This window comes from Halteromyces radiatus (genome assembly GCF_025201355.1).
Source record: "Halteromyces radiatus strain CBS 162.75 chromosome Unknown BX664scaffold_1, whole genome shotgun sequence".
Lineage (NCBI taxonomy): Eukaryota > Fungi > Mucoromycota > Mucoromycetes > Mucorales > Cunninghamellaceae > Halteromyces > Halteromyces radiatus.
In genome coordinates this window covers 592510-614396 of record NW_026251687.1, presented here as the reverse complement: position 1 = coordinate 614396, position 21887 = coordinate 592510, and the positions used below count along the sequence as shown (strand labels likewise).

Here is a 21887-nt window from a genome sequence, read left to right as displayed (position 1 = left end):
CTTGCTTTTTTGGTATTTTCCCCCCTTTCTTTTTCCTTCTTTTCCCTTTACAATATACCCTCTTTATAAATATGACTGATAAAAAAGTAAGCAAACGAATACCTATAGAATCATGGAACCAACTATCTTCTTATGTCTTATCACCACATACAAAATATACTATGGTTACCATGGCTTCCTACATGACGATGTGTACTGTGGCGTTGGTGGTAATAAGCTCTGTGTTTTGTCTATTCTTATTTGTGACCTTGGTGGATGATGTTTTACGTATTGCTGCTCCACATCGTGTTTGGACATTTACAAAGAATCGATTTCAATTGGATTGGCCTTTTATGGTTGGCAAACTTAGTGAACAACTGACTTATCTTGCTGAATGGGAAAAACAGAAGCGCACTTCTTGGTACAATCATCAACAACATCAATATAATTCCTTCTCAGGTACAAGCTTTGCAACCAATCAAGATGATACCTTTCATGATATATTATTTACTATCACCAGATACCTCAACAATTATGTCCATACTCATTCCAAAAAAGTTTAGTGATGAATCCTATTTTTTTTTTTTGATGGGGTTAATGTCATTCAATTAGAAATAGATTTTATTTTTTTTTATCAATAAAAGAAAAATGAAAATCACATGTTTATTTGTTTTGTTAATGATGTTTTTGTGTAATATGTTCTTACAATTTATGATCTCTCTATCTTTCTCTTAAAACCATATTTGTATATGTATCCCATGCACTACGTTGACAATAAAATCATTCCAAAGACCCCTTCTCTCCTTTTTGCATATACTTTCCATATATGGTTCCATCACTTAAATTCAAGCTTACTCCTATCAAAAAAAAAAAGTTTGTAACGAACTTCCTGTCATAATGTTATTGTATATGATACTAATTAATATCAATCTTTCTTTTTTATTTTATTTCTTCATTATAAAATATAAAATAACTACAAAGGGGATAGTAATAGATATGAGGTAATAAAGTACAAAAGGAAAGGAAACAAAAAAAAAAAAGAATTATAAACGGAATCATATTCTATTCTATCTTCTCAGCTTTGTTTGATTGCATATCTTCCACCATAGCTACTAGAATATAAGCTATAACAACAAGATTAGCTACCAAAGCTGCCGCTCCAGCAGCATAATTACTGTTACCTATGATAGGAAAAAAAAAAGAGAGAAAGAAAAAGAAGAAAAGGATGAGATAATGATAAGATTCAAATGTGCTATATTGTGTGATGTTTACCACTAAATAGAGTATCCACTGTATAGTAGTACGTGGCAATAGGTCCAACGAATAACAATGCTGAAAAACCTAAAAGCTTGAATATCACACTGGCACTGATCGATGGTCGAGTAGAAGACTCTCTTTTATCGGTTATAATCTCTGCTTTTGATGATGAATCTTTAGCTTGTTGAGTCTTCCCCATTTTGTCGACTGAGTAGATGTGTATAAAAATAAAAATTGAAAGACAAAAGAACAAAATGTTAGGCTTTCTCTTTTCTTTTTTTTTTTTTTATGTTTGGGAACCGCGTTTTTGAGAAATTGAAAGCAGAAGAAATATGATTGGCTGGAATTGATTTTCAGCTACTGGATAAAAAAAAAAAAAAAGCTGATGAGACGAATGTTTACTTATTTCTTTCTTGAAGGATCTATCATTAAAGATGCCAATCAATCCTCGTGTCTTCTTTGACATTGATATTGATGGTCAGAGAAGTAAGTAAAATCAAATAATTTAGTTTATATGGATACTAACAACAATGTTTTTTTTTTGATACATATAATAAAAAAAAATAGTTGGTAGAGTGATTTTCGAACTTTTTGCTGATGAAGTACCCAAAACTGCTGAAAACTTTCGAGCTTTATGTACAGGTACGAACATGATTCTATGACTTGAATACGATTCAACTTTAAAGAAATTAAAAAAAGAAAAAACTCATTACTCTTTTTATTTGATAGGTGAACTTGGATTAGGCAAGATCAGCAACATGCCTCTTCACTTTAGAGGATCTATCTTCCATAGGTAGTATCCATGATAATAAAAATTCTCCCTGTATATAAAATAAATGGTATTAACTTCTTCTTTTTTTTTATGTAGAGTTATCAAAGGGTTTATGATTCAAGGGGGTGACTTTACAAGACGTAATGGCTCTGGTGGTGAAAGTATTTATGGTGCAACATTTTCTGACGAATCATTTGCTAGGAAACATACAACAGAAGGGTTACTCAGTATGGCCAATCGTGGTCCCAACACTCAATCTTCTCAATTCTTTATCACTACTCGTCCTACACCTCATTTGGATGGCAAACATGTTGTATTTGGTCGGGTGGTCCATGGTTATGATATTGTTCAAATGGTAGAAAGTGAACCTGTGGATGAGCGAAGCAAACCTTTACGTACTGTTATGATTGCTAACTCTGGTGAACTGGAACTTCGACTTCCTCAAGGTAAAAACTTACTAGATAGGGATGATGTTTTTTTTTATTTTTTTATTTTTTTATTTGGAAAGTATGAGCTGACGACTATCTATACACATAGGAAACAAGGTTGAAACTCTGTCAAAAAAACGATCAAGATCAACTTCTGTTACTTCTCAACAATCAGATGAATCAATCAATAGCAAATCATCTGTCGATTCATTTGATTCTGAAGAGGAAGAAGAAAGAAAACGTCGTCGACATAAGAAACACAAGAAATCATCCAAGAAAGATAAGAAGAAAAAAAGCAAAAAGAAGAAAAAAAGCAAACGACGACATCGTAGCCCAAGTGTAGACTCTTATGAAAGCGATATTACTGTGGATGAAGACAGACATCGACGACGACGACGACGACATACCTCTCGATCTCCATCACCCGATGTACAAGAAGAAGAACGAGGATCTTTAGATGGTGATATTCCTATTCAAAAATCCGTGTCTCGCTCACCATCTCACCACGTACAATCTCGATCAAGGTCTCCTGATCAAAAGCATAATGATCATTCTAGATCAAGTTCAAGGCGATATACCCGACGACATAGCCGTTCTGTATCACCTTACGATCGACGACGACGATACAGTTATGATGAATTGGATGATCGTAGAGAAGAAGAAAAACCGGATTGGGAACGACAACGAAGATTTCCAGATGATCCAGATGTTCACTTCAAAGGCCGTGGAAAAAAGGTAACAAAAACGAAAAAAAAGAAGAAATATACCATTTTTATACTGAACTCACCTGTTTTCCTTTTTTTTTTTTTAACATATGATTGTTTTAGAAGTACAAGCCTTCCGGTGGTGGCATGCGTGCGTTTTAGATTATTTAAATTGATCTTTCCCCTTTAAATAGAATGCATGATTTAGTTTAATTGATATGTAGACATCCTCTTTTTTTTTTTTTTTTTTATGAAATAAACCAGATTTTGTTTTTATTATTATTATAATGATCCTCAAAATTCAAAAATGTCAGATTATATTTCAAATTCTTTATTTGCATCCAAAAGAAATACGTTACATATTGAGTATATATAAAAAAAAAAGTAATAAATAAATGATAATAATAAGGAATGGATATGATAACTAAACTAATGATGAAAATAAAAACCTAGACACCACCACGCCTTACTTTGGTAAAGAAGCTTTTGACGGCAAAGACTTGAACAGAGGCCATGAGAACGATTGCTAGAGATTCCAAAAGAGCAAACCAAAGGATACGCTTTTCCGTAGAACTGACAGTATGAGCATTACGGTTTTCCCTTGTACGAAGAAGACGTTGTACACGAGATATTTGAGCTAAAGATTCAGATATCTTGAAAAGAGTTTCTTCTAAAGCAGAAGAGGCAGTAGAGAAGGATGACGAGCTTTGAGTTGTTTGTGCTGCTTCACGAAGTTCTTGTTCCAGAGTAATTTCAAAATCAATCAACTTCTCGGCAAATGTGGACATGTCGTTAGAGAAACAAAATGAATATTCTCCAACATGACGCGCTGTAAATACAAAATCCCCTTGACGTTCCCGTTGACCATCTAAAATAACTTTTTGGGTTGGATCCGTTACTTTGTAATCGATATCAAAGGAGCCCCCAGATTGTACCTTTTTTTTTAATAATAGTAAAAAAAAAAAAAAAAAAGTGATTTGTATATGCAGATAAAACAAGAAGAAAAATAATAAAAGTTAAGTAAAAATAATTTCACCCTTTCCAGACAAATTTAAAAAAAAAAAAAAAAAAAAGAAAAAGTACTTACTGCAAAATAAAATCCAATTTTCTTTCCAGGTGTATCTGCCCATGTATAAAAGCAAGCTTGTTCGTTAGCAGCCACATTATATGTTAAAGAAGTGGCTGTCACATAAACTATTAGACTAGTCCAAAGTAAGAATAAAAAAATAGAGAATGAGTGACCAAACTGCATGCTGTAGTGTCTATTATTCAATGGAAAGGGAAAGAACAAGAAAAAAAAGGAATGGCACAAAAATTGTTAAGCTGAGATTTAAACACAATTTCAGCAGCTTGTTTCCCACTTGCGCATAATTTTTGCTGAGTGAAGAAGTATCATAGTCAATCTTTTCTTTTTTTTTTTTTTTCTTCCTAATATAACATCGCTTGATTCATCAAAGATTATAATATTCCACTTTGGTAACTTTAATATAAAGTAGAAATCATGTAAAAAAAAAGGATAAGATGATATTGTATTTTTTGTTGAACTGGGCGTGTTATTATTTTGTTTACCATAAAAAGTTGTGACTCTTTCAATAATCAGGGGGAGAAAAGATAAGGCGTTGTAGATCCATCATTGAAAGAAGTACCAAAAAAAAAAAAAATACTTAAATATCAAGTTAGTTTAGATTTTCCTATTATGGATGCAAAAAGCACTTCTTAACGAAAATCCATAAAAGAGGTACAATATTTCCGAGATTGAGTTTTAAAAAATACACACTTTCTTTCCTTTTTCTTGAACTCTCTTTTCACTCTTCTTTTTTTTTTTTTTTGGATACCCCTTTATAATGCCAGTTGCTATCAATTCTCAATATCATCAAGTTTATGACTTCAAACATAGTATTGTTAAAGAAATCTTATCAGCATCCAATTATTATGACGTATTAAATGTTGATAGAACTGCTACAACAGATGAAATACGAAAAGCATATATACAAGTTACGATATAAATCCAAATTTATGCAAAGTTTGATCTTCCTCCCTTTGCAAGTATAATGAAGTGTTTTATTTATCTTTTTTTTTTTATATTTATAGAAAAGTAGAGCATGTCATCCTGATAAAATACCAAATGATCCTCGAGCCACTGAATGTTTTCAACGTAAGAAATAAAATAATAAAAAGGAAATGAAAGAGAGATACTTACAATATAATATATATATAGGTCTTGTTTTAGCTCATGAAACTCTGATCAATCCAACAGCACGACTAAAATACGACATCACCGAGGATAATGATAATTATGATATCAGTACTCATGTTGAAGATGAAGAATCTACCCAGGAGGTTTTTGAAAGGGTTGTGCATCAGGTAAGTTCTTTTAAGAATAGGATCATGTATGTTTAACCCAAACTTAGTTGTATTCGGAGATGATAGATGGTGAATTTCAAACCATGCGTGTCATATTAAGTATGTAACAAAAAAAAAAGATATAATTGTTTGCATCTATCTATCTATATATATATATATATATATATTAATTAAATCTTATTATTTGTTTGTTTTGATTTAGGTGCTATCAATGAAATCCATCCTTACTTGAACTTATCCAATGAAATTATCAATCATACTGAAGATGCATTCAAAATGATTAGGGGATTGTTATTTTGTAAGTAGATGAAGGAAAAGAGGACGACGATGTTACTAAAATTATCATTATTATTTTTTTTTGATATCATAGCAACGCAAAAATATTACAAAGTGGTACAGTTTGAATTGATTCGACTCTATGATCTTCAACAGGAAATGCGTCTACTTGGTTTATTTGATATCAAAAAAAGGATTCAACTTTCAATCTCTATGGGTGTACTTTTATTGGAAATACCAATTATCATCAACAACTCTTCAAAAGAAAATCATCATTCAGGTGTACTTGGTACCATGATGGAATCTGCTTTGGGATCAATGATATATGTTTTACAATGTATAGCTTAGAACCTTTTTTTTTTTTTTATTATTATTTTAAATCAGACCGTTAGACTAACGTTTTTATGATTATGTATAAATTCATTTTAATAAACATTCTATTGTATTACCTTTTTTTTTTTTTTTTTTTTTTTTTTTTTTTTTTTTTTTTATCAAACAAACATACAAATCTACTTCGCTACACCATAAAAGGGAACTGTTTTTGAATTTTATAACAACCTTGGGTTCTGTAGCATCCATGTTTTGTACTTCTATGCTCTACAATGTTGCTTTCATTTTATTAAATATCCATCATCAATCAATGCCTCTTTATTGTATTCATTATCATCATCATCATCATAGAAACCATCATAGAAATTATCATAGAAATCATCAATCATTATCACTTTTTTTCTTCATATTTTTGTTAGCTGAAGCAGTAATGCTCACAAAAAGAGGTTTTTTTTCTTTTTTTATCTCAGTAAAAACTTTATAGTATTAAAAATCAGTAAAAATACTATATCAACACAATAAATTAACATATTTCTTGTTTATCTATCATTGTTATAATGATAATTCTATCATAACGCTACTATACTCAATCCAAAACTCATAGTACGTCGGAGTGTATTTTCCATAAATCAAGTTTGAGCATCGAACTCTACAATTTCCTTTTTTTTCTTTCCTTTCTTTTTCTTTCACTTCGTGTCTTTTTGTTGATCAAAACGAATGGAATGTCTAAATTGACCAAATCAGATACTGTGGCGCTGGGTCCTTTATTATCAACCAAACCAACTATATTGTGGATACATGACCCAAGTTCTTCTTTCACTCAAGATGTCGTTATCAATCCGGAAGCTTTCCCAACTATTAGAGATGGTCAACTCTTACGACTTCATTTTGTAAACAACACCATTTTGGAACCTCTTATTGTCAAAGCAACTTGTGCTGATCGTGAATCCTTAGGACGACAACACCAATTACAAGTAAGTTCAATGAACCCCGGTTTATCAGTATTTACCAAAAAGAGTTCGAACATACATTAACACGAAACTCACTTTTTCTTTCTCTCTCTCTCTCTCTATATATATCTTTCCATAGATATCTATATGCAAAGATATTGCAGAACGACTCAAACTACGATTTCGACCAGAAATATGTATTGAACTTGTAAGTTTTATATTTTTATTATTATTATTTTGTTGAATAGAATCTGACATGTTTTTTTTTTTTTTTTCTTTAAGATTGATCCTTCCTTACCCATGGTTGCCTTGGATCATGTAGAACTGGCTTTCAAAGAACAATATCTAGGTCGAAGTGATATGTGGCGATTACAACAAAGTTTGGCTGGAACTTGTGCCTATTTAGAAAAGAAAATACTATTTGCTGGTGCAATCAAAACGACTGTCAAGAAAATGTGGTCTGCTGACAAAGAGGTAAAACAATAGAAAGTGATGATTATTTGCATTTTCAGGATAAATATATCTTATTATTTTTATTTTTATAAAATAAGGTCACTTCTGGATATATCAGTGATACAACTCGGTTGATATTCAGATCAGCTTCAGCAAAGTATTTTGTATTCATTCAAATGTCTCGTGAAATGTGGGAATTCGATGAAGATGGTGAACTCTATTATGAAAAAGTCGTCAACAATTTTTTACCTCAGCTATTCAATCGGTGGAAAGAACAGGGAACCAACCATGTTGTATCTATTATTTTATTTACCCGAGTGTTTTATGATACAATGAACGATCTTGACGATGATACGATATGCCAGGGGGAAGATGGAAGGTTTTATAAAGATTTTTACAAGGTGCTAGCAGACTGGGAAACAACAGATGATTGGACATCGATTATTGGGCCACTTAAAGAAGAACAACTACAGTTTCAACAAAATGTACTAACAAGAACAGATAATGGTATCACTACTGTGAATGGTCAAATTGCAATGGCATTCGAAGGAAACATTCTTGAGTCTGTCAATTTGGCCTTGAATCCTTTTGATCGTCACTTCGTGGATCGTGATTTGATGCGAACTGGTTTATCTATTATTTTAGTCACTCCTGGTGCTGGAAAATTTACTGTAAATAAGAAGTTACTTCGTCTCACTAATGAACGTATGACTGACAATGGTATTGCTATGGATTTGGTATGTTTATCGAGACTTCCTCTACATATCACACCTCTTTTACGATATGCATCTGCTCCTCCTCCTGATGATTGGCACGACGGTCCTGCTCCACCACCATTATCATCAAGACATTCGAAACCTACTACAAATTCACCTGATATGAAGATAACTAATTTTGGTCCTACAGCAAGTATGATTGCTTCTGGTTATCAAGATCCTCTCTATCACGATGACAAAATGGCTCCCAGTCAATGGTATTACTCTGTTCCTCATTGGATTGATTGTAGCTTTTATCATCATGAAACTGGTCGATTCCTTAAACAAGACAAATTCAAAACACGGTGTAAAATGTATGAAATTCAAATGATGGGTATTATGGAAAGTGATATTGCAAGTGTACATGTACCTTACTTAGCGGATGAACAACAACGATTATTACAACAACGGTCTTCGATATCTACTAGGGAAAAAACACTTCGATCACAAAAGAGTAGCGGCAGTTTGAACGAAAGGGCATCACTAAAGACAGATGACGGCGGACCATTAACTCCACAGAAAAGTTCTCTTGGAAATGATGACAATTATTTATCTAGATCAGCCAATTTCACAATGACTCGACGATCATCATATTATGGACAAAATGATACAACTCAGCAACAACAACAACAACAACAACAACTAAATGAAAACTCGGATGGTTGTACTATCGATGTAGACCAATATGACAGTTTGGTGTTTAAGGATACCCTAGAACCTCGCTTCAGCAAACGCGCTGTTGTACAATCTTCCAAAATTGCAAGCAGTGGAAACAAGAGTGGAATCTCGAAAAATTCTATGGATGGTCCAGAAAGTGATTATACACGAACCAATATCATGAAACATGCAACTTCGGTAAGTATAAATTATATAAATGAAAAAGAAGGTTGTAATAGCTAATTTTTTTTTTTTTTTTTTTTTTTTTTTTTTTTTTTTTTTTTAGACTTGGCATCACAATAATGATCAAAGACGTATTACTTCCATCTTATCACAATCTCAACAGACTAGCAACAAAATCACATTTGATGATAATGTACGAAAGGATGATAGTAGCACCACCAAGATATCTGACCTATTCAAAAGCTCACCTACTCATCATAGACCAAATAGTGGCGGCAATAGCACTACTATCGATGATTCTCGACATCGACCAACAAGACGAAATACGTTGAATAATAACGAAGCAAAGGTGATGACATCTCAAACAGTAGCAAGCGATACCACTAGTTCTAACAACAACAAAAATAACAATAATAACAATAATAACAATATTATCAAAAATGGAAGCAAATTCAGCACAATGAGTAGCGGCAATACTGGTGATGATGATGATTCCGTCCTGATTAGTTCAAGTACAGTGGATCCTATGCCTATCAACAACAATAGAGGAGGATTTGGAGGACGTACAGATTCAAGAAAGTCAAACAATCATTCTCCTCGTCAAACCATCGTATCCGGTAGCCTTCCTTCTATTCACAAACATTCTGGAAATAGTGATGTTATTCGTACTAGCTTTGGTGGTGGTGGTGGTACTGGTGGTACTGGTGCCAATCGATCTTCTCCTTCACATGGGTGGGGTAGTCGATCATCAGCAAAACAAACTACTGTCAATCCTTGTAATCCATCCGAACATGCTGTTCTTTTTACCTCTCATTTACGGCGTTGGCAACATGCTCTTCCTAAGCACGATAGTTATGATGGTCCTGTGGTTTATTGGAAATCTTTGGCAACACCTGCATGTTTACCTTTGACAACGGATTACTTTCCCTCCAATGAAGAATTGAAACTACTTTATAATCATTATATGTATACAGTGTCAGCAAGTGAAGATGTCAACTTGTATCAAGCAGGCGATCGGAACCTATCTGAACTCAAAAAAACAGAAATCTTACTTACTGAAATGATTAGTCAACGTTTGGCTCAAGGTTTTCAAATCATTGTAGACATCACTGGCAGTTCCAATTACCAAAAATCCATGACAACAGCGGCAGCGGTAGCAAGCAAAGTGGTCAATCCAGTATCCAATGAATCCCCCGGTAGTACTTTCGCCAGCAATTTCAGCAATAGTATGTTCAGCAATAAGGATTCAAGACCTCCGGCAACAGGTGGCATCAGTAATGCATTCTCAAAAGCAGCAACTACTCAAAAGCATCATACACCTTCTTTGAATAAAACGTCATCCATTATACATAACAAAAACGCAATGACAATTGGATCCTCGACTACTGGTTTTCCACCTACTTCTGGTCTTTCTACAACACTTGGACAGACAAGCACTAATATCACAACTGGTATTGGTGGTACTCAAGATGATGGCGACAAGATGAGATGGAAACATATGGTATGGTGGCTATCAATGGGACATCAAGTACATCAGCTTACCTTTGATTCTTCGGGACAAAATGTGGAAGTACGTCGCTATGTACGATTGATTGATTTTGATGATGAGAAGATGGGATACAAGTGCGCAATTTGGCCAAAGAATATATCTGGTTATAGAAGTAAATCAGTGACCTTCAACTATCCTAGTTTACTTTATGCTTGGAATTACTTGGATCATCTGGTAGCTGGATATCAAGAAGAATTGACGGATAATCTACGGTTTTGGCGTGCAAGATTTATTGTGATTCCCAGGGAACAACTACCTGTCAATGCACCTTTTATTGCTGGAACAACTCAAGATCATCTCAACGAAGAAGAAAAACGATTGGCATTATTTGATACATGGCTTCAAAATCTTCGAAAAGCAAAATGGCTCTCACCAAGCGAGAGAGAAGAGATGCAACGGCGTAAAAAGAAAGAAATTGGCTATGATTTTGGACTCAAAGTCACTACTATGGATCCATCTGCTTATGTTTCTGTTGAGGCTTCAAAATCAGGGGAATCACAGCAACTACAACAGCAACAACAACATCAACAACAACAACAACAACAACAACAACAACAACAACAGCAACAACAAGGTACGGGTAGCGGATATAACAACAATAACAACAGTACTTTATTTTCCTCTATTGGCAATTTGGCTGGTCAATCTCTTAGCTTATCTCGTGATTCCAAGTCAAAAGATATTGCTAATGCAATGCGTGATCCAAAAACTGGTGTCAAGATTATGGATCGACGATGGCATTTCAAAGTATTCCGTGGGGCATTTATTGGTTCCGAATGTGTGGATTGGCTTATTGGACATTTTGATGATATCAATTCAAGGGAAGATGCGGTTGCATTTGGGAATGCTTTGATGAAAAGATCACCTCCTTTATTTGTATCTTCTTCGAATAGACATGGGTTTTTGGATGGTCATTATTTTTATCAATTCCATGAAGAATTTGCTCCTGGTCATCAGCGATCTTGGTTCTTGACAACCTCTCATCGAAAAGCAAGCAACACTAGTCATGATAGCAACAATAACAGCAACAACAATACGGCAGCTTCATCTATATCATCATTGAACAATATCATTAGTGGGAACGGCGGTAGTAAGGATGATCATGATGGATCAGATACGAAAGACATTGATGAAACACGATCAAATCTACAACAACGACATGATAAACCAACAACTGAATTTGAAATGGCAAGATCTATGATCATTGATGTGGACCCTTATAAGAAAAGCGATCGTCGTGAAACAGCCATCCTTCATTATGATACCATTCACAATCCGAACAATTGTTATCATTTTCAACTCAATTGGCTTGGATGTACGGCGCAACTGGTGCAAGAATTGTTACGAAGCTGGAGTTTACAAGCAGATCGATGTGGACTCAAAGTGGTTGAAGGGTCAGTGGAGCAAGCTTATGATGATTCTGAAAACAATAATCCATTCCAATGTCCTGTACCTATCCCATTGGCATTACCTCCTCCTCCTATTGATGATCTCAAGTCAGTTTGCTCTTACGATGTACCTGATCAATTTTACGAAATCGCACTTGTTAGACACTTGGGTTTTGTATTGGATGTGGAAGCAGATGCTCAATTTGAACGTGCAAGAATCAATGAAGGTGTGCAAGTGACTTATCCATATATCAAATGTCCTTACAAGTATGATCAATATATACATCGTACTGGTGTCGCCTTTGTACAGATAAGACGTGATGGTCAAGGTTTCTATTGGGTGAACAACCGTTTATATACCAATCATACACCTGCACTTGTCAGTCGACGACGTGATCCTTCAACTTCTCAACTTCAACATCCTGATTACCTACGACGACAATTCCAACAATCATGTAGCAACTCTTCTTGGTTGGCATCCTTTTGGTCATCTACCCGATCTCGTCTGTTGAAACTTAATGGTGATGAAGAAGAAGAAGAAGAAGAAGCTAGTGATCTTGTTGATGGTGATGTCGTTACTGTGGACAATAGAATTGGTCAAGATGCAGACAATGAAGCGACCAACAATAGTGAACTCAACATGCAAGAACAAATGGATCAACAACAATTATTAGATGATGCCATTGGATGTGGACTTCAAAACGCCAGTTTGGAACACCAGCAGCCATTGGAGGATGATACAACGTCGAACAACAGCAAATCAGAAAATGACAAAATGACGAATTCAAATGGTAATTTAGTTATTTAGTTTGTACTCTTTTTTTTTTTTTTTCTTCTTCTTTTAGTTAGTTAGTATTCCTATCTATATTGTAATTATTTGTCTTGATTGGATTGATCATTTTTTTTTCTTTTTTTGTATATATCTCAATAAATAAATATTCAATTTACTTAATTTGGTTATGTCCATTTGTCACATACGCATTGAAGAAAGAGGCTGACGATTGGAATGATGATCTCTGGATGATCATATAAATGATGATGATTAGGGATGATCATCGGATGATTTTTTGTATCGTGATCGACAAAGTTTAATTCTCTCACTTGAAAATAGTAAATGACAAGTCAAATCATTGAAAGAACAATATCAAAAAAGGTAAAAGTCAAAATCATTGTTTATTGAAGGTAGCTTGCGATCCTAAAGCGAGCATACCAATAAAAGAGAAGGAGGAGAATAATACTAGGTGATATTGAAGAAACTATATAAAGAAAAGAAAAAAAGAAATGAAAAGGGAGAAGAGAGGATAATAAAAAGAAAGATGAGAGAGATAAAAAAAAAAAAGAAACTAATAAGGGGGAAAATGTAAGGTGCAATGGACAATCAAGGATATAAAATAGGAAACAGATTGGAGGAGACTAAAAAAAAAAAAAAAAAAAAAAAAAAGAGGAGGAAGAGACTATTGTATTGGGTACATATTTTCCATGACTTGTTTTTGTAAAACTGATTGTTGAAATCGTTTGAGTTGTTCGTTTTCTTGTACCAGTCGTTCCAATTCAGCCAAAATGGTCATTTGAGTTGATTTTAAATGTTGAATATGTTGCACAGCTGATTTAAAAAAAAAATAATAATCAATGAATGATTTGATATCGACTTGTTTTCTTAAAAAAAAAAAAAAAAAAAAAAAAAAAAAAAAAAAAAAAAAAAAAAAAAAAAAACTTACTTCGATGTAATAAGGCCACTTTACTCATTTTCTTATTCAAACATGTAGGTAATTCATTGCGCAATTCTTCAAAACCACATTTAATTTGTGCCCTTCGTTTTTGTTCGCTTTGTATATGGATTTGACGCCGAAGTTCGGATGTATTGTTATTGGATTTTTCATTGTTGTCGTTATTGGTAGTAGAAGAGGTACCTGGAGGAGAGGATGGTGAAGATGATGAATCCAGCTCATGATCTTTTTCTTGAGATAAATGTGGAGTTGTGGTAAAACCAACGGCGGAAGTAGATGCTGGTAGTTCTTCATAGGGTAGCATTGATGAATTGGTGAGAGAAGTTGCTGGTGATGCTGTTAAAGAGGGAGATGCTGAAGTCAGAGACCAAGGAGAAGTCAATGCTGTAGAAGTATCAAGTGTTTTTGATGTTGAAGATGAAATGGATGCTTGACGTCTCTGTTTTTTTCTTTGATGTTGCTGCGGTTGTTGTTGATTTTGCTGATGATCATTTTGTTGATGATGCTGTTTATGATGCTGTTGTTGATGCTCTTGATGATTGATTGGATGCTGATGATGCTGATGAAATTGTTGATTTTGCTGTTGTGGGTTTGTAGTAGTTTGAAATTCTGAGTAAAATGTGGTTGGTTCACTAGATTTGATGATATCATTTAGTAGTTGAGCGGAAGAAGAGTCAGCAGTAGTACTTGACGTTGTTGTAGTTGTAGAGGAAGATGCGAGAAGAACAGGTGGTGTATCCATAGAACACATTGCTGTTGATGGAGATAATGGGATAGGTGTTCTGTTGGATGAAAATGATTCTGGACTATTGGGTAAAGGGAATGATTGTTGTGTAGTGTAAAAACAAGGATCTGTCAAAAAGGTTAAAGAAAAAAATATATATATTAAAATGAAAACTAGTAACATATATAGAGTTTACCTGAATACATGTTGGGATAATAATCAACAGAAGACCCTAGTAATAATTTGTTCATTGTAACTTGAAGTTTGGAATATATACAGGATAATAATAATAATAATAATAAAAATATAGGTATAAGGAAGGAAGGAAAGAGGAAGGAAAGAAGAAAAGTATATTGATAAAGAAAAGGGAAAAAAAAAGGGTATCACAACTATCAAGTAAGGGGTGAAGAAAAAGAAAAAAAAGAAAGAGAGAGAGAAGAAGAAGAAGAAGAATAGAAAGAAAAAAGAAAAACCAGAGGAAAAGAGAGAGAGATAGAGAGAATGAGGGAATGAATGTATGGATGAGTTTGAAGGGTATACACAAAGACAAGGGAGTATATAAAGTCTTACAATGGAAAAAAAAGACTTTTAGGGAGAAAGAATAGGTATAAAAGAAGGGGAAAGAATAAAAACAAGTGTTTTAAGATAATGAGTAAAAAGAAAAAAAAAAGAGGAGTAAAGAAAAGAAAAAAAAGTGGTAAAGAATCTATATTTTAGTCGCCCTGCCAAAAAGAGCAAAAACCAAGTGAATGGTTTTTTTAAGAAAAAGGGGAAAAGAAACAAAAATAGTTTTCTTGTCATTTATAGTGTTCACCATTTCAACTCCGCCTTCCCTTTCCCTTGGTCACTCCTCTTCTTACAACCTTAAGAAACAATGAAAAAGAACATATTAGGGGTTAATATATGTATTATAAGGAGAAGGGGAGACAAAGGAATCAAAACTTTATATCAAACTGTTTCGGATAAAGATCATTCGATCTTTGCTTAATAAATACTTGAATGACAGCTTAATGATGTGAGACAAATTCAAACTAATATATATAAAAATAGTTTTTTTTTTTTTTTTATCTTTTTATCTTTTTACTTTTATTTATTCAAGAAATATATAAAAAAAAATTACAAGTGAAACAATATATATTTATATATATAATCTAATCTAAGGAGTTTATTAATCATTTCCATAAAGACTTGACATAAGTTCCCGGTCTATAACCATAAGTTTCCATTTCTTCCAGAGCAATATGGTACCTTGGATCACGTTCCCAAGCAAGCTTCTTGGCCAAAACTACATAACATTGTCGAGGAGGAATTATACCATGAGATTTCATTTCTTCCAAGTACACAAAAGCATCTTCATAATTTGGTTGAGTACAAGCTAAAGTTATCATTTTACTAAACGTTTCCACGTTAGGAGTCACCTTGGCCTTCTTGAGTTCTTCTATCACAATTTGTCCCATTCCTTTCATTTCAGTTTGAATACAGGCTTCTAATACAGCATTGAAAGTATCAACATCTGGTACAACACCTAAATTACTAGCTTCCCGATAGGTTGCCACAGTACGTCCAATATCCTTTGCCAATCCACATGCTGCAATTACAATATTAAATGCCGTCACATCTACCGTTTTGCCTTCCTTTTTCATTTCTTCCAATAAATAGTATGCCTTGTCAACAGATTCAACATCTCTACTAATCTTGTTGCTGATCGCCAAAGTAGATCTCATAGTGGGAATCACACCTGATACACGCATGATATCCAATACGTTGAAGGCACTCTTCAAATCATCCTTAACCACAAATGCTTCCATCAGAGGGATAAAGTAATGTTCTTTATAAGGATATCCATTGTTGCTAAGTTGTCGAATCACCTCAGTTGCTAATTTGCTTTCTCCAGAATTGGCCGCCACGCGTAACACCTGTAAGCAAGTACCTTCATCGGGTCGAATACCATGTTCAAGCACAACTTTGTTCCAGCAGTATTGTGTTTCCTCCAACTAGAGTCCAAATAGTCAAAGATTTTTTTTTTAAAAAAAAATATTATTTCATCAATTCATTTTTTTTTTTTTTACCTTGTCATTCAAAGCATTGACACGTAAAACATCCATCAAGAGCCGGGGTTCAGTTTCCAAAGCTAAATTTTTCTCTTCAGCTTCTTTCATCAAACTAAAGGCAGTATCAGGTCCATTCACATAAAGGCAACAACCAATGGCATAATTATATGATAATAAGGTTGGTTCAATATCACGTTCCTTCATAGTTTCCAAAGTACCCATGATCAAGTCAAGATTGTTCCTTGATAACATGCCTTGAATCAAATGTTGATAGGAGATAGCTGTCAAAGGTACTTGTTGTTCTTCCATCATAGCGATTACTTTGTTTTGTTTTGATGCATTGGTTTTATTGGCTAAAGACTATTGTAATCGAAAAGAAAAGTTTAGATTTTAATCACTTTTTATATTGTTTTTATTTTTATTTTTTTTTTTTTTACCTGTAACACAATATTGTAGCTTTCAACGGTAGGCTTGAAACCCTTCTCTGTCATTTCATTTAAAGTATCCATAGCGGTGTCTTGTTGTTTTGCACGGGTATAGGCAAGCAATAATGAGTTGTAGGTGAGAGCATCGAACTTAATATTTTGATCTTTCATTTCTTGAACGATCGCTTGCACTTGTTCCAACCCTTGTTGATGAGAACGTTTCCGTAAAGCTGCAGTCAAACGATCATTATAGACACTAAGAGTTGTAGTAGGATGACTAACTCGAATGAATTCATTGGCGTAGTTGGATCCAGTTGGTTTGGTGGTTGTAGAAGTTGAAGTGGTTGAGTAACGTGGAACTATATAAAGAAAAGAAAGCATGTCAAATAAGGTTAAATATAATTATGTTGGATTTCAATGTAGGACTTACCAAGTTTCATATGATAAGAAGGTTGACGAACGATCTTTGAAAGTGTGACATTGCTACTCCGTTGTAGTCGTGTCAAAGATCGATACATGATATTTTAAATTATAGTTAAAGAAGAAGAGAAAAAGAAAGAGGAGTTTTTTTTTTTTTTTTTTTTTTTTTTCGGAAGGGGTCAGAGGGAAAAAAAAAAAAAAGAAGCCACACTTGTGACCTCAAAAAAGCGGGGAGTATGAAATCAATGCCAATGCGTACCTTTTTATTTCATTATTCTCTTTTTCCTTTTCAACCAACTAAAATGAATGATAAATCAGATATTGACCGTTCAAGGTGAACTACTATGAAACCAATCTCATAAGTGAAAAATTAGTATTTACTGTTTATTATTATTATTATTATTATGTAATAATCTTACTTTGTATATAATAGAAGACGATCATCTACACCATCTTCCAGTTATTACATAGCTTCTTCCCCAAGCTTTCGTGGTTTTAACAATAGAAGAAATGAACGGAGACAACGTGACTCACCAACTAGCCAAAGTACTTTATCAACTGTTACTCTTTCAAAAGACAAACAACACCAAATCCAACGAAAAAAACGACGCAGCTCTATCGTCCCTTCCACCCATTACTTGTTACCAACAGCAGCTTCTCTACAACATCGAACACCTCCTCGCGTGATATTAAGAAACAATAGTAAAGATATGACTTCTAATATACACAACAAAAGCTCTCCATCGCATCATCATGATAGACATGCAGAATTACAAGTATACCAAAAAGAAAAAAAAAATGGAATATTGCGATTTATTATATTTATTATTTTTATATTTCAATTGGCAGGCATCCCTCTCTTTGCTAGAAGTCTACAATCAAGTGGAAAACCAAAGGCGATGGCAAGAAAATGATTTATTGACCAAACTTTATGCAAGGTATCTTCAATGGGAATGGTTAGCCATTCAAATAGAAAAGACCATACAATGGCAGACATCGACGATTCGCGTAAGTTATCCAAAAAAAAAAAAAAAAAAAAAAAAAAGATTGATATTGCGGATAAATATTGATGGATGACATACTTATCTTTTGGGTTTTGTAGGATCAATTGAAAACAGTCAAGCAAACATATCAAAGATCGAAGCGACCACACTCCAATTCACAAACTCATAGTACATCACCATCATCATTATTAACAACAAGCTCTGCGTTATTTGATTGGAAGGTAACAAATACGGGAAAGGCAATCATTTCTTATTCTAATATGTTTTGCTATTTATTCTTATTTATCTATGTATAATGAATCAAGCGGGTTTATCTAGCACCTGTGGAGGCATCCTTATTGAATTTGGAAAAGAATCAATCAAACCTAAAGCATATTGGTAAGTTTTTTTTTTTTTTTTTTTTTTTTTTTTTTTTTTTTTGATTGTATGATGAAAGGCTATTTGTTAATGCTTACCTTTTTTTCAATTTTACTCTTGGTTTAGATAACTGTTTAGAACAATTACAGAATGCAAAAGTTCATCTAGAACAATTGAAAAATCAAGTATCTCCTACAGATTATCAAGAGCAGATGAATGAGCTGGATGATTGTATAGGAATGATGAAGGATGTAGTTAGTCATAGGATAGATAGTGATTATTATTCTTTACTTGATTCTTTATAACAAGAGATTACTTGATTTTTTTCTAAAAAAAATAAATCATTCATGTGAATGTTATATTTTATTGGTCATGATTGATTTTGTAGGTTATTTCGTGATGTTACAAAATAAAATATCAGTCTCTCAAAATGGATGTTGCGTTACCACTTTTTTAGATATTGCTCTAGAATATGTCAAAACACATTGATTGATGATTGTTGATGATGATGCAGTACTAGTTAAAATAAGCATAATAAAAAAAAAATGGATATGTTGACTAAATATATATAGATATATATTTCTGTTATTCAAAATCTCTTATACACAATGGAACTACTGCCATTCCTTTTCTTTTTCTTCTTGTATTCAATTTGGATTATGCGTCAACTCTTTTTTTTTTTTTTTGTTCTGTCACCTATTTTCTATCCTTACGATATTTTATTTCCTGTTTTTGCAACATCCTTTTTTTTTTGAAAATTATTTATTAATGAATAAAATGTATACAGGTAGTACTAACTAACTAACTAACTAAATGATAATAATATACAAAATAATGATAATGAAGAATATAGAAGAATATAGAGAAGTGAGGCCAAAAAGTAAAGAGATTATTCACCGTCATCATTAGCTTGATTGGTCGTATTGCTTGTCACAGTCCCACATCCATTTTCCATTCGCAAATGACGATTCAAAGCATCCATCCGAGCAAATGACTTCTGACAATTTCCACAAGAAAAAGGTTTGATTCCCCAATGTAATTTTTCATGTCGATTCCTGTCATGTTGTCGTGCGAATCGTCGTTGACAAGTAGTGCAAGCAAAAGGTCGTTCGGCAGTATGTGTTCTCATGTGGGAAGTCAAGTTGTAATGTCTTGTAAACACCTTTTGACAGCCAGGATGTTGACATGGAAAGGAAGCTGATCCACGGCTACTTCGACGATCACTGTTACTGCGTCGCATAGGTCGAGGTGATGATGATGGTTCTGTAACGCTCTTAGCACTCAAAGTAGGAGATGGCGATGCTGAATTCACGTTGGAAGTTGTATTGAAGTCAAATGCACTACCGGGTCTGGAAGGTATGAGGTTCAATGGTGAGTCTAATGGATCAAATAATTCCAGTGGATTGCTGATTCGTGGTGGTTCCGAAACTCGTCTAGGTCGTGTTATTCCAGTGTTGAGTCTATTCGTGTCGATTTTGCTAACATCATGATCATCATTGTTGAAATGAAAATCATTTGTAAAAGATAAAAGAGCATCAGTGGTGTAACAATTGAATGGCATTGTATTTGCTGTAGCAGTTGTTGTTGTAGTAGGTTGCATCATCATATCAAGTTCAAATTCACTTGTCACAGGGGAATTTCCACGATTAGGTGTCCAACTAAGCCAATCAGGGCCAATTGAGTGTTGATCCAGTGAAAGCATACTGTTATCAATAGATATATCTTGATGTATAGGAAGCATATCATCATGAGAATTCGAAATAATTGTTGTCGATGAAATATTGGCAGCAGTAGTCGCAGTGGTAGTGGTGGTGGTACTGGTGTTGTTGATTGAGAAATGCTGTTTTTGTTGTTCTAACTGTGCCACATGTTGCGCTATGAATTCATCAACCATTGTCAATTCTGGTGAAGTGCCAATATTATTATGCTGCTGTGGAAGAGATGGAACTGGTGGAGTTGGAACAGATGAATCTAGCATAAAATGACGTCGTGATGGTTGTACGGGCGTAGGCTCAGTAATCGAAATACAAGGTTGAATATCCATACTAAGACGAAGGTTTCTTTTTGGTGATGCAGTAGGTATTAACGAAGGATGTTGAAGTTCTAAACGAGATACTGCGTCTGACAAGTCCTGACTTACATTATGCATAGTGGAATTATCAAGAGTTGAAGAAGAAGGATATAAAGGATGACCTTCTTGATATTGTTGTTCTTGTTGTTGTTGTTGTTGTTGTTGTTGCTGTAGTTGTTCATATTGGTGTTGAGGCTGTGTAGTTTGTTGTTGAAAGTCCGAATTATATTGCTGTTGTTGTTGTTGCTGTTGTGTTAATTGGTAAGTTGTATTCATCATACCTGTTGATGTAGAACTATTCATAAAACTATTGTCGTCATGAAGCTGTTCATTGTTCCATATAGGCCAGTCATTTGTAGTATACGAAGGTTGATATTGTGTTTGATTATAATCCATAACTTTCAACAAGAGGAAAAAAAAAAAAAAAAAAAAGGAGAAAAAGGAAAAAGAAAAAAAAAATTAGACTACCGGGATTTTTTTCCCCTTTTATCTTATTAAAAAAAAAGGTTTTTTTTTCTCTCTACCTATATTTTTGGCTTGTTCTAACAATTGGTGACACAGCTTTTAGAAGAGTTGTTTTTCTCCCCCCTTTGTGGCCTTACCTATTGTACTACGTTAGGCTTTTTCTTTTTCATCTTTTGAAAGTAGACCTCTCACGCGTAATGACATACTTTTTGATCTCTTTCTATAAACTGAGTTTCAAACGAAACGTCAACTCTTCAAGAAACAAAATGTCAATCATGTCACCAGAGTTCTTTAAATATTGACTCATGATCTGTTTATCTTTCACAAACTATATAGATTTTATCGATTACTTTGTTTTGTGATTTACCTTGAATGGTAAAAAAGAATAGGATTGGTTCGTTTTTATCAGCAAAGATCTCTCATCTCTTTATCTTCACGTAGGTCAGGCACGTCATGTTTGATTATTTTCAAATACCGCGGAAATTCTGTATTTGTTAGCGCAGGAAAAGGAGCTGTTTTCCTTTCGCCTTTCGCTTTTTTTTTTCTTTTTTCCTTCTTCGTTTTAATCACTTCCCTTTCTCTCTCTCTCTTTTTTTTT

The 21887-nt window shown here is 33.8% G+C and overlaps 10 protein-coding genes across 10 annotated transcripts; 5 read left to right on the top strand and 5 right to left on the bottom strand.

Annotated features, from left to right (window-relative positions):
- The first annotated feature begins 3 nt into the window (after positions 1-3).
- On the top strand, positions 4-658 carry BX664DRAFT_319342 (uncharacterized protein). The gene has a single exon (XM_051542925.1). It carries the CDS (start codon positions 72-74, stop codon positions 540-542), a length of 471 nt encoding a protein of 156 aa, XP_051404262.1. The 5' UTR covers positions 4-71; the 3' UTR covers positions 543-658.
- Positions 659-882: 224 nt separating this feature from the next.
- BX664DRAFT_319341 (vacuolar ATPase assembly integral membrane protein VMA21) lies at positions 883-1509 on the bottom strand. The gene is made up of 2 exons (XM_051542924.1): positions 1252-1509; positions 883-1160 (listed from the first exon to the last, which is right to left on the bottom strand). The coding sequence occupies exons 1-2, from the start codon at positions 1433-1435 to the stop codon at positions 1042-1044; spliced, it is 303 nt and encodes a 100-aa protein (XP_051404261.1). The 5' UTR covers positions 1436-1509; the 3' UTR covers positions 883-1041.
- Positions 1510-1651: 142 nt separating this feature from the next.
- BX664DRAFT_319339 (cyclophilin-like domain-containing protein) lies at positions 1652-3404 on the top strand. Its single transcript, XM_051542923.1, has 6 exons — positions 1652-1722; positions 1804-1878; positions 1966-2029; positions 2105-2454; positions 2546-3171; positions 3264-3404. Exons 1-6 carry the CDS (start codon positions 1671-1673, stop codon positions 3300-3302), a joined length of 1206 nt encoding a protein of 401 aa, XP_051404260.1. The 5' UTR covers positions 1652-1670; the 3' UTR covers positions 3303-3404.
- On the bottom strand, positions 3377-4414 carry BX664DRAFT_381365 (emp24/gp25L/p24 family/GOLD-domain-containing protein). The gene is made up of 2 exons (XM_051548954.1): positions 4228-4414; positions 3377-4075 (listed from the first exon to the last, which is right to left on the bottom strand). The coding sequence occupies exons 1-2, from the start codon at positions 4390-4392 to the stop codon at positions 3590-3592; spliced, it is 651 nt and encodes a 216-aa protein (XP_051404259.1). The 5' UTR covers positions 4393-4414; the 3' UTR covers positions 3377-3589.
- Positions 4415-4979: 565 nt separating this feature from the next.
- Positions 4980-6128, top strand: BX664DRAFT_367584 (uncharacterized protein; the record flags this gene model as incomplete). Its single annotated transcript, XM_051548575.1, has 6 exons — positions 4980-5134; positions 5232-5295; positions 5359-5504; positions 5552-5603; positions 5707-5802; positions 5875-6128. The coding sequence occupies exons 1-6, from the start codon at positions 4985-4987 to the stop codon at positions 6126-6128; spliced, it is 762 nt and encodes a 253-aa protein (XP_051404258.1). The 5' UTR covers positions 4980-4984.
- A 671-nt stretch (positions 6129-6799) lies between these two features.
- On the top strand, positions 6800-12860 carry BX664DRAFT_288302 (uncharacterized protein). The gene is made up of 9 exons (XM_051541789.1): positions 6800-7084; positions 7200-7268; positions 7343-7534; positions 7612-9123; positions 9212-9435; positions 9577-10443; positions 10543-11128; positions 11222-11622; positions 11734-12860. The coding sequence occupies exons 1-9, from the start codon at positions 6833-6835 to the stop codon at positions 12851-12853; spliced, it is 5223 nt and encodes a 1740-aa protein (XP_051404257.1). The 5' UTR covers positions 6800-6832; the 3' UTR covers positions 12854-12860.
- A 629-nt stretch (positions 12861-13489) lies between these two features.
- BX664DRAFT_319332 (uncharacterized protein) lies at positions 13490-15187 on the bottom strand. The gene is made up of 3 exons (XM_051542922.1): positions 14693-15187; positions 13764-14624; positions 13490-13648 (listed from the first exon to the last, which is right to left on the bottom strand). The coding sequence occupies exons 1-3, from the start codon at positions 14745-14747 to the stop codon at positions 13500-13502; spliced, it is 1065 nt and encodes a 354-aa protein (XP_051404256.1). The 5' UTR covers positions 14748-15187; the 3' UTR covers positions 13490-13499.
- Positions 15188-15562: 375 nt separating this feature from the next.
- On the bottom strand, positions 15563-17516 carry BX664DRAFT_381362 (uncharacterized protein). Its single transcript, XM_051548953.1, has 4 exons — positions 17403-17516; positions 16985-17331; positions 16566-16907; positions 15563-16490 (listed from the first exon to the last, which is right to left on the bottom strand). Exons 1-4 carry the CDS (start codon positions 17488-17490, stop codon positions 15669-15671), a joined length of 1599 nt encoding a protein of 532 aa, XP_051404255.1. The 5' UTR covers positions 17491-17516; the 3' UTR covers positions 15563-15668.
- A 187-nt stretch (positions 17517-17703) lies between these two features.
- On the top strand, positions 17704-19112 carry BX664DRAFT_319329 (uncharacterized protein). The gene is made up of 5 exons (XM_051542921.1): positions 17704-18168; positions 18242-18400; positions 18495-18617; positions 18702-18774; positions 18880-19112. The coding sequence occupies exons 1-5, from the start codon at positions 18103-18105 to the stop codon at positions 19056-19058; spliced, it is 600 nt and encodes a 199-aa protein (XP_051404254.1). The 5' UTR covers positions 17704-18102; the 3' UTR covers positions 19059-19112.
- A 427-nt stretch (positions 19113-19539) lies between these two features.
- On the bottom strand, positions 19540-21243 carry BX664DRAFT_319328 (uncharacterized protein). The gene has a single exon (XM_051542920.1). The coding sequence runs from the start codon at positions 21218-21220 to the stop codon at positions 19643-19645; it is 1578 nt and encodes a 525-aa protein (XP_051404253.1). The 5' UTR covers positions 21221-21243; the 3' UTR covers positions 19540-19642.
- Positions 21244-21887: the final 644 nt, after the last annotated feature.

Coding starts and splice junctions, on each gene's coding strand:
- BX664DRAFT_319332 (XM_051542922.1), bottom strand. CDS start 14,747: ATGAACAAATTATTACTAGGGTCTTCTGTTGATTATTATCCCAACATG. Junction 14,625..14,692: donor TTATCCCAACATGTATTCAG/GTAAACTCTATA, acceptor CCTTTTTGACAG/ATCCTTGTTTTTACACTACA. Junction 13,649..13,763: donor AGTGGCCTTATTACATCGAA/GTAAGTTTTTTT, acceptor TTTTTAAATCAG/CTGTGCAACATATTCAACAT.
- BX664DRAFT_381365 (XM_051548954.1), bottom strand. CDS start 4,392: ATGCAGTTTGGTCACTCATTCTCTATTTTTTTATTCTTACTTTGGACT. Junction 4,076..4,227: donor AAATTGGATTTTATTTTGCA/GTAAGTACTTTT, acceptor TTAAAAAAAAAG/GTACAATCTGGGGGCTCCTT.
- BX664DRAFT_319329 (XM_051542921.1), top strand. CDS start 18,103: ATGACTTCTAATATACACAACAAAAGCTCTCCATCGCATCATCATGAT. Junction 18,401..18,494: donor GGCAGACATCGACGATTCGC/GTAAGTTATCCA, acceptor TGGGTTTTGTAG/GATCAATTGAAAACAGTCAA. Junction 18,618..18,701: donor CTGCGTTATTTGATTGGAAG/GTAACAAATACG, acceptor TAATGAATCAAG/CGGGTTTATCTAGCACCTGT.
- BX664DRAFT_381362 (XM_051548953.1), bottom strand. CDS start 17,490: ATGTATCGATCTTTGACACGACTACAACGGAGTAGCAATGTCACACTT. Junction 17,332..17,402: donor TTCTTATCATATGAAACTTG/GTAAGTCCTACA, acceptor TTCTTTATATAG/TTCCACGTTACTCAACCACT. Junction 16,491..16,565: donor TCAATGCTTTGAATGACAAG/GTAAAAAAAAAA, acceptor TTTGGACTCTAG/TTGGAGGAAACACAATACTG.
- BX664DRAFT_319342 (XM_051542925.1), top strand. CDS start 72: ATGACTGATAAAAAAGTAAGCAAACGAATACCTATAGAATCATGGAAC.
- BX664DRAFT_288302 (XM_051541789.1), top strand. CDS start 6,833: ATGTCTAAATTGACCAAATCAGATACTGTGGCGCTGGGTCCTTTATTA. Junction 7,535..7,611: donor TGTGGTCTGCTGACAAAGAG/GTAAAACAATAG, acceptor TTATAAAATAAG/GTCACTTCTGGATATATCAG. Junction 10,444..10,542: donor ACACCTTCTTTGAATAAAAC/GTCATCCATTAT, acceptor TGGACAGACAAG/CACTAATATCACAACTGGTA.
- BX664DRAFT_319339 (XM_051542923.1), top strand. CDS start 1,671: ATGCCAATCAATCCTCGTGTCTTCTTTGACATTGATATTGATGGTCAG. Junction 1,723..1,803: donor TGATATTGATGGTCAGAGAA/GTAAGTAAAATC, acceptor AAAAAAAAATAG/TTGGTAGAGTGATTTTCGAA. Junction 2,455..2,545: donor GGAACTTCGACTTCCTCAAG/GTAAAAACTTAC, acceptor CTATACACATAG/GAAACAAGGTTGAAACTCTG.
- BX664DRAFT_319341 (XM_051542924.1), bottom strand. CDS start 1,435: ATGGGGAAGACTCAACAAGCTAAAGATTCATCATCAAAAGCAGAGATT. Junction 1,161..1,251: donor AGTGGATACTCTATTTAGTG/GTAAACATCACA, acceptor TTCCTATCATAG/GTAACAGTAATTATGCTGCT.
- BX664DRAFT_319328 (XM_051542920.1), bottom strand. CDS start 21,220: ATGGATTATAATCAAACACAATATCAACCTTCGTATACTACAAATGAC.